The 9,249-nt window shown below is 41.3% G+C and overlaps 1 protein-coding gene across 1 annotated transcript; it reads right to left on the bottom strand.

Annotated features, from left to right (window-relative positions):
* On the bottom strand, nucleotides 2,662–3,579 carry LOC109846919. Its single transcript, XM_020416155.1, has one exon. The coding sequence runs from the start codon at nucleotides 3,577–3,579 to the stop codon at nucleotides 2,662–2,664; it is 918 nt and encodes a 305-aa protein (XP_020271744.1).

Raw genomic sequence — 9,249 nt, 5'->3', positions numbered from 1 at the left:
TATACTTTGGTCTATGTGGCAGCTTCACAGGCTCAGTGAAGTGCTTCTTTTAGGAGTCAACAACAATGTTAGTGCCGTCTTCACGTTCTACGGAGATGGGAGAAGTGCTGATCCTATGCTCAGAGCTTGTGGTGTTTCTATTAGTAGCCAGTTTACCCAAGTAGGTAAGCGTATGCTACAAGCACCTAAGTTAAAAGTTGAGTATGGGGAAGACTTCATGCTCAGGAACGGAAGATGGAACTTCAACAACAAGACAGCGCGTTTGCTGCGGACGAGGTTCGTAGACAAATCTCAAAGGTCATGGAACTTGTAATTGAACTTCGTAGTGTAGCTGAAAGAACTTGTAACTGAACCTCGTGTTGTAGCTGAAAGAACTTTTAACTGAACCTCGTATTGTAGCTGAAATAACTTGTAACTGAACCTCGTATTGTAGTTCAAGTCTTCTATGTTCAATCTATGTACTTTGAGTTTCTGTATCTTAAATTATATATGAATAAAATTTATATTTTATCCACATATTGTTCTCTTGCATAACTGAGGCATTCTAACTTAGGATTTTTAGCAAACCCTCAGCTGTCAACGGACTTGAGTGGTCTTTACCAACTGCCGTTTGAGTTGGACTAGTCATACTTTTCCCCTCAGTATGATGAGTTGTCAAAGAGTTTCTCTTAGACTTTAATGCTAAGATTTCTCTTCTATCCTTAGTCTCTTTTAGACCTCAAATCAAGTGTATGATAATGAGGTTCAAAATGTAATTAAGCATTAAGGACAAAGTTCAACACATGGCAAACTCGTTGGGAAAACGAACATCATTTTGTAAAAAATGACGACGTTAGGAATATCAAGTCGTTTAAAGACTTAAGATAAAGAAAACCAAGGCTCTTCACCTGGTAAGCCAATGTTAGAAAACACACGTCATTAAGGGTAAATGACGACGTTTGGAAAATCATATCATTCAGTGACTTTAGCAGTATGATGACGTTGGAAACGAAGGCACATCACTTGGTAGGCCTAAGTTAGGAAAACGAACGTCATTTGGGAAAATGACGTTAGGAAAATTACATCATTCAGTGACTTTAGAAGTATGACGATGTTGGAAACGAAGGCACATCACTTGGATGGCCTAAGTTAGGAAAACGAACGTCATTTGGGAAAATGACGACGTTAGGAGAATAACATCGTTCAGTGACTTTAGAAGTATTACGATGTTGGAAACGAAGACTCATCACTTGGTAGGCCTAAGTTAGGAAAACGAACATCATTTGGAAAAATGACGACGTTAGGAGAATTACATCGTTCAGTGACTTTAGAATAATGACGATGTTGGAAACGAAGGCACATCACTTGGTAAGCCTAAGTTAGGAAAACGAATATCATTTGGGAAAATGACGACGTTAGGAGAATTATATCGTTCAGTGACTTTAGAAGTATGACGATGTTGGAAACGAAGGCACATCACTTGGTAGGCCTAAGTTAGGAAAACAAACGTCATTTGGGAAAATGACGATGTTAGGAGAATTACATCGTTCAGTGACTTTAGAAGTATGACGATGTTAGGAAAATTACTAGCAATCAGGGGTAGAATTAACACAATAATAGTCCCACTATCCTATTAAAGAGGATTAGTGAGGGAAATTTGGAGGAGACGAAATAAAGAAATCATTACCTTTATTTGCTTCTTCTCCCGCGGCAAAGTACATTTGAAGATGAAGTCTACGAGTAATATTTCTTCAGAAATTTACCGTTGACAGGCATCATAAGTTTGTCGCCATCTCAGGTGATAAGACGATAAGCTCCATTCGAATAGACAGTTTCTACTACAAATGGCCCTTCCCACTTTTGCTCAAACTTTCCTTTCTTCTTGGAATTCAAAATCATCGGACGCCGTGCTATAAGGACTAGGTCACCTTCCTTAAACGTGCAGTATTTAACCTTCTTATCAAATGCTCTGGAAATCCGAGCTTGATAAAACTCAATATGTTGTTGAGCCAATAACCGCTTTTCATCAAGCGCTTCCAATTCTTCAAGACGTCAGCGATGACTCTCTTCCGTTATCATACCAATTGCGAGTGCTATCCTTAAAGAAGGAATTTGGATCTCTAATGGTAATACGGCTTCACATCCGTATACCAAGGAATATGGTGTCGCTCCTGTCGGCGTTCGAACTGTTGTGCGATAAGCCCATAGACTCTGACCCAATTTCTCATTCCAATATCTTTTGTTTGCCGAAACCACTTTAGTTAGAATTCTGACGATGGTCTTGTTAAATGCTTCTGCTTTCCCGTTAGCAGCAGGATTATAAGCCGTTGAAGCCAGATTCTTGATCCTGAATTTGTCACAAAATTTGGTGAAGGCTTGACTAATGAATTGGGGCCCATTGTCATGGATGATACGTCTTGGAACACCGTACCTATATACGACGTGATGTTTTAAAAATTTAACAACATCACTCGTTTTGACTTCTCTCAACGGGATTGCTTCTGCCCATTTAGAAAAGTAATCGGTTATCGCCAAAATAAAGCGATGTCCTTTGGAAGAGGGTGGTGTCACTGGGCCAACAATGTCCATTCTCCACGTTTCGAAGGGTCATGAAGTGGTTGAAGAATGGAGATGTTCAGGTGGTTGATGCATGTAATTAGCATGTATTTGACAGGCGTGGTATCATTTGGCATAAGCGACAGCATCTTGTACCATGCTAGGCCAATAATAACCCAATCTGCGTAATCGGTCCCACAACTTAGGACCAGGTTGATGAGCTCCACAAATACCACCATGAGCCTCTTTAAGGGCTTCTTTTGCTTCTTTATTTGATAAATAGCGAAGCAAAAGTCCATCGTACGACTTCCGATACAAAGTCTGAGATTGAGAATCATAGTAGAATCTAGGTGCTCGTCTAGGAATAGATTCTCTTTCTTTGATGTCTTCAGGCAATAACCCGTATAAGACATAATCAATGATCGGAAACCGCCAATCTTTAGGTTCGAGTGTTGAAGGTTCCGCTTCAACTGTATTGATCTGTAGTGCATACTTTGATTTGAATAATTGTCTGCTTGTCACTGTGACCTGCTGGGTAGTTCCTTCAGGTATTGCTAAGGTAGCCGCAAGTGACGCTAATGCATCAGCATAGGGATTCTTGAGACGGGGTACATGGTCAATGTAAAAGCCCTCAAAGGAATCGGCCAATGCGATTGCTGCGGCATGGTAAGGAATGAGGTCTTCATTCCTAACCTCATATTCTCCTTTCATTTGATTAACAATGAGTTGAGAATCACCGTATGCTTCTAAGTGTTTCACCCCCAACTGCTTGGCTATATCCAAGCCAACCAACAAAGCATTGTATTCCGCCATATTGTTAGAACACGGTTCTGTTAAAGAAACGGCGCGTGGGAGTATATGGTTTTGGGAAGAGATAAAGACAACCCCCACTCCAGCTATAACCCGACCAGTAGAACTTGTCATTGCTGCACCATCGAAGTACAATTGCCATACTTGTTCTCTAGAGACGACGTTTGCTTCATATGTCTCATTAGGTATGTCCTGGTACAACTCGGCCTTTTCTTTTAACGGATGATTGGCCATAAGGTGACAAATAGCCTGACCTTTCACTGCTTTTTAAGGTTTGAAGTGGATGTCGTATTGGGAAAGCAACAAAGCCCACCTGGCGAGTCGCCAGTTCAATGCACTAGGCTGTGTCATGAATACCCGAATAGGATTAACCTGAGAAATGACATGTATGGTTTGCCCAACCAAATAATGTCGTATTTTCTGAACTGTGAAAACTAGCGCCAAACATTCCTTCTCAATGAGAGGATAACGAGGTTCAGCCCCCGATAGTGTCCTACTCAGATAGTAGATGGCTTGTTCATGACCATTTTCATCATCTTGTGCCAAGAGTTTTGCTAATGCATGATCTGTAGCCCGAATGTATATCAAGAAAGGTTTACCTGACTTTGGTGCGACCAATATCGGCGGATTGGAGAGATATTGCTTAATCTCCTCAAACGCTTTCTGGCAAGCCTCGTCCCACATAAAGGATACTCCTTTCTTCATTAATTTTGAGAAGGGTTGGCATTTCCCGGACAGGTTAGAGATGAACCTGCGAATATACGCCAATCGTTCTTGTAAACCTCGAAGCTCCTTAAGATTCCTGGGAGGTGATAGCTCTTGGATGGACTTGACTTTATCTGGGTCCAAACGAATTCTGTTAGCCGTGACTACAAACCCGAGAAATTTACCACTAGCCATTCCTAAGAATGACTTAGTTGGATTCATCTTGAGCTGGTGCGTCCGCATAAGATCGAACATTGTTTTCAAGTCGTATAAATGGTTTCCCTTATCACGACTTTTAACGACCAAATCATCAACGTAACATTCTACAGTTTTTCGAAGATGCTTTTGGAAAATAGAGGTCATAGTGCGTTGATAGGTGGCGCCCGCATTTTTCAACCCAAAGGGCATTACTGTATAACAGTATATCCCTGAAGGCGTTCGAAAGGATGTATGCTTTTAGTCATCAGGATACATTTTGATTTGGTTATACCCTGAGAATCCATCCATAAAGGACATCCTATCAAACCCACACGTATTGTCAATAATGACGTCAGTGATGGGTAACGAAAAATCATCTTTATGACAAGACGAATTCAAGTCACGGAAGTCGATGCACACTCGAATCTTCCCGTTCTTTTTTAGAACAGGGACAATGTTGGCCACCCAATCAGGATGTTGCTCTTCGCGAATAAATCCTGATTCGATGAGCTTTTTGACTTCAGCTTCAATTGTTTCCATGATTTGGGGCCGAAATCGCCTTTGCTGTTGTTTAATAGGCTTGACGTCTGGTTTGATATTTAGTCGATGCATAGCCACTTAGGGATCAAGCCCAGGCATATCCTCGTAATTCCAAGCAAAGACATCAATATATTCTCGAATTAGGGTAATGAGGTCTTCTTTCTCCTCTGGCGATAAACTATCACTTATGAATATGGGTTTTGGATTAATCTCATCTCCCATGTTCACCTGAATCACCTTGTCATCAGTAAGGGGATCGCGTTGTTCAAAACGGTGTTCCCACTGTATACCGAGCTATCGACTCAATGGATCGTCAAATAAGAGTAATTGATCATCTTCCTGATTCTCTATCAAAGATGCTGAGGTCATGTTAGCCATGAGTACTTTGAATACAGCTCCTGTACTAGTATCAGACTCCCAGCAATCGAATTCGGAAGACGAGGTGAAAGAATCATCATCTAACTCTCTTTTAGTCCCGAAACGCAGCATAAATGGTGGAGATTCATAACCCAATCCACTACGAGTTTTGTGATAATAATCTTCTGGCTTTCCTTCCGGGACATATGCAGATCGTATTGGTGTCCGGATCCCTCTGCCAAAATTTAAACCCTGTTTATGAATAAAATCATAACCCATATTCTTCATAAGCCTTCGGGTTGTTGGATCAAAGTATGAGAATTGCAGATCTCTTTCTTCTTTCTCGGATTCTTCCAAAATGGTTTGTATCGGTTTTTATGTGAAGAAAGAGGATATAGGTTTTGCAATAGTTCGAGGAGTATGAGAAGTTTTATTAAGGGGTATTTAGTAGAATATTAAGACAGAATTCAGGTTGATCCTGGTTCTGCTTTGAGCATCATTCCTTTACGGCTCATTCATTACCTTGGAATCCCTTTGCATCGTTTATCAACGACGAGAACCACCATATATGGCTTCAATGCCTCTAATATTCGTCCCCTTGGTAAGATCAAACTCAAATGCCAGATGGGTGACTTGAGGACGAATGTTACCTGCTACGTCATCGACGCAGCGACATCTTACAACTTGTTACTGGGTCGACCATGGATCCATAACAATTTGATTGTTCCATCCACTCTACACCAATGCATGAAATATATAAGTGAGAGTGGTGAAGTAAAAACAGTGGTCCCAGAGAAGAAACCATTCAAGGGGGTAGAGAATTATTTCACTGATTATATCCATTATCTTGATGGTGAACCATTTGAGGTACCACTGATTGAAAACCAGATAGCGGTAATAAAGCCGATATCGAGTCTTAACATGAATAGGGTCTTGTTTTTAATGACATAGAACCCGTCGTAATCGGCCTTGAAAATCTGGATGTAAAAGATCCTGTTTATGAGGACAGTAAAGTTATCTTTAATAATAATGATTTAGCTTATTTCTCGTGTGTGGAATTGAATACTAACATGCCAGGTACAAACACTGATGTGATAACGGATCCGCTATCCAAGTTATATGCTGAATCAAACTTATACATGCCGATTCAATCATCTTTTGCAACGAATCGAACGGTCCGATACAAACCATTTTGGAAGAATCCGAGAAAGAGGAAAGAGATCTTTTTGACCGTTAACCTTAGCCGGTACTATGAAGACTGCTTGCGAAGATTCGGTTTGTCATCGATTCGTTGCAAAAGATGATTGAATCGGCATGTATAAGTTTGATTCAGCATATAACTTGGATAGCGGATCCGTTATCACATCAGTGTTTGTACCTGGCATGTTAGTATTCAATTCCACACGCGAGAAATAAGCTAAATCATTATTATTAAAGATAACTTTACTGTCCTCATAAACAGGATCTTTTACATCCAGATTTTCAAGGCCGATTACGACGGGTTCTATGTCATTAAAAACAAGACCCTATTCGTGTTAAGACTCGATATCGGCTTCATTACCGCTATCTGGTTCTTTGATCAGTGTTACTTCAAAGGGCTCATCCTCAAGGAATGGATAGAATCAGTAAAATAATTCTCCACCCCCTTGAATGGTTGCTTCTCTGCGACCACTGTTTTCACTTCACCACTCTCACTTATATATTTCATGCATTGGTGTAGAGTGGATAGAACAATCAAATTGTTATGGATCCATGGTCGACCCAGTAACAAGTTGTAAGATGTCGCTGCGTCGATGACGTAGAAGGTAACGTCCGTCCTCAAGTCACCCATCTGGCATTTGAGTTTGATCTTACCAAGGGGACGAATATTTGAGGCATTGAAGCCATATATGGTGGTTCTCATCGTTGATAAACGATGCAAAGGGATTCCAAGGTAATGAATGAGACGTAAAGGAATGATGCTCAAAGCAGAACCTGGATCAACCTGAATTCTGTCCACCCGAATAGAGCCGATGTACCCTGTGAAGTACAATGGTCTATCATCTTTCGAGTTTCTCACATGCATGTCTTCTTGAGAAAAGGTGATGCATGGCATTCTTCTTCGAAAAACTTGACAACATTGAGGACAAGCTTCTTCCAGCGTTGCACCGGCTGGATTTGGTAGAAAATGAGTAAGGAAAGCCTCATTATCCGCCAATGCTTCACGGAGAGCTTCTCTCGTTGATCGGGATAAACGTAAGAGCTCAAAAAAGGTAATCCTTGCTGGGATGTTGGCTAACTGGGCCAACACATCAAACCGAAAAGGACCTTTCGAACTCTCTGGTACATCTTTTCTGAGTGCTTTGTTGTAACGAAGTTCCTTAGGTTGAGGTTACTCCGCTACTTATTTCCCTGGTCTGGTTGGTGCAGCTGCTGTTTTAGAATATTTTTTTAAATACACTTTTCCTCCACGGGTTCCTGATACCTGTGCAGGCTGTACGGTGAAAGCTGGCCGTTCATCCTCAGAACTACTAAGTGATGTAGTTTCGACCCCCTTATCTGGGAATGCTGAAACGGCGTTGCAAGATCTTCGTGTGGCTTTAGGCTTCTTTGAATTTGCTGATGTCCACTGTTCTTCCATTAACAAATCAGGATGAACCCACATTAATTCGCCTTTAGAGGTAGTGTAAGGGACCATCCCCTTCTCTTTCTTCCGATACGGGTCGAAATTTACCACCCTCATCTCCGCTTGAGGAATTGGTCGTACACCATCTTGTATTCGTACTTCGAAGAAATTCCCAAATTTAAGTGACACCATATTTGCAGACACCTTCTTTTGTTCAGCTTAAAGAGTCATCACTCCTGCATCTAATAATGCTTGAATCTTGTCTTTCAAGATGTAACAAGCTTTAGTCGGATGATGCACCATCCTGTGGTACATACAAAAGTTAGGGTCATCAGTCCTTGATACTTCTGCATTCCGTTTTACCTCTGGCAGCTTGATCTTGCTCATCTTGATTAAAGATGTCAGAATAGAGACAACATGTACATCCTTAAAATCGTATTTCTTCTGAAAAAAATTATCAGATGTATTCACTTTCTGTTTTGTAGAGGATTTCGGAGATGGAGCTGTCTCAACAGCTAATGTGTCTTTCCCCTTCGATTGTTTCTGGGAATTATAATTGTCTTTACCACCTCCTTTTTTAGGCTGTGATTCTTGAGGTTCTTCAGCACTTATCCTCTTGAGCATGTTTTCTACTTGCTCTCCCTCCCAAACCAAATCCTTCCATGAACGGGCTTCAACAGCGCCCATCTTGGATAAGATATTGATGGAAAGATTGTTACGGCATATTTCCACGAGAGTAGCCTCAGAAACTTGATCGCGTGAATGCAACGATCGATTTCTGAACCTCTTGACGAAGTCACTGACCGACTCCGTTTTCTTCTGCTTCTCAGACAGTAATGTTGCCATAGACACTTCAGTGTCATCGTCAAAGAATCGGGCTAAGAAAAGCCTCTCTAAATCTCTCCAACTCTGGATTGACCCAGGTTCGAGTCTACGAAACCATTCAAAAGCCACCCCCTTAAGGGTACTAATGAATAGTCGAGTCATGATGGGATCATTCCCCACTATGTGTCCAGTCTGCGCCTGGAAATAATAGATATGTTGGGTCAGAGAACCCTTGCCATCAAATTGCACCAAGTTGAGTGGCTTGAATTTCGGAGGATACGGTATCGCATCCCATTTACTTGGATAGGGTCTTGACACCCCCAACTCCTTGAAATTCCCTTGAAGCTTCAGTGCGTCAAGTTGCTTCTGAAAATCCTCCCACTTCTGATCTCGTTCTTTCATACGAGGATTAGATTCAGCTTCAGATGATTCAGAATGAATTTTTACAACCTTTTCTTCATCGTCTTCCTCGTAGTGATCTTCATCAACAGGTGAAGGTCTTCTACGCCTAGATCCTGAGGCTTGGGAATGAGTCTTCTTCTTCTTCTTTTCCTTCTCCTCATGGAGTCTCTCTACCATCGCTTCCTGTTGCTTCAGGATGGTTGATTTTTGCTCTTCCAATTGTCTCGCCAGGTCCTCCTCACTTCTAGCCATGTGAGCACTTGCTTGTTCAC

Source organism: Asparagus officinalis, chromosome 7 (genome assembly GCF_001876935.1).
Source record: "Asparagus officinalis chromosome 7, Aspof.V1, whole genome shotgun sequence".
In the NCBI taxonomy this organism is placed as follows: Eukaryota; Viridiplantae; Streptophyta; class Magnoliopsida; order Asparagales; family Asparagaceae; genus Asparagus; species Asparagus officinalis.
The sequence above is the reverse complement of the archived record's forward strand: the minus strand, read 5'-3'. Positions and strand labels throughout refer to the sequence as shown.

Excerpts from the sequence above, each read along its gene's own strand:
- LOC109846919 (XM_020416155.1), bottom strand. The coding sequence starts at position 3,579 with ATGGCCAATCATCCGTTAAAAGAAAAGGCCGAGTTGTACCAGGACATA.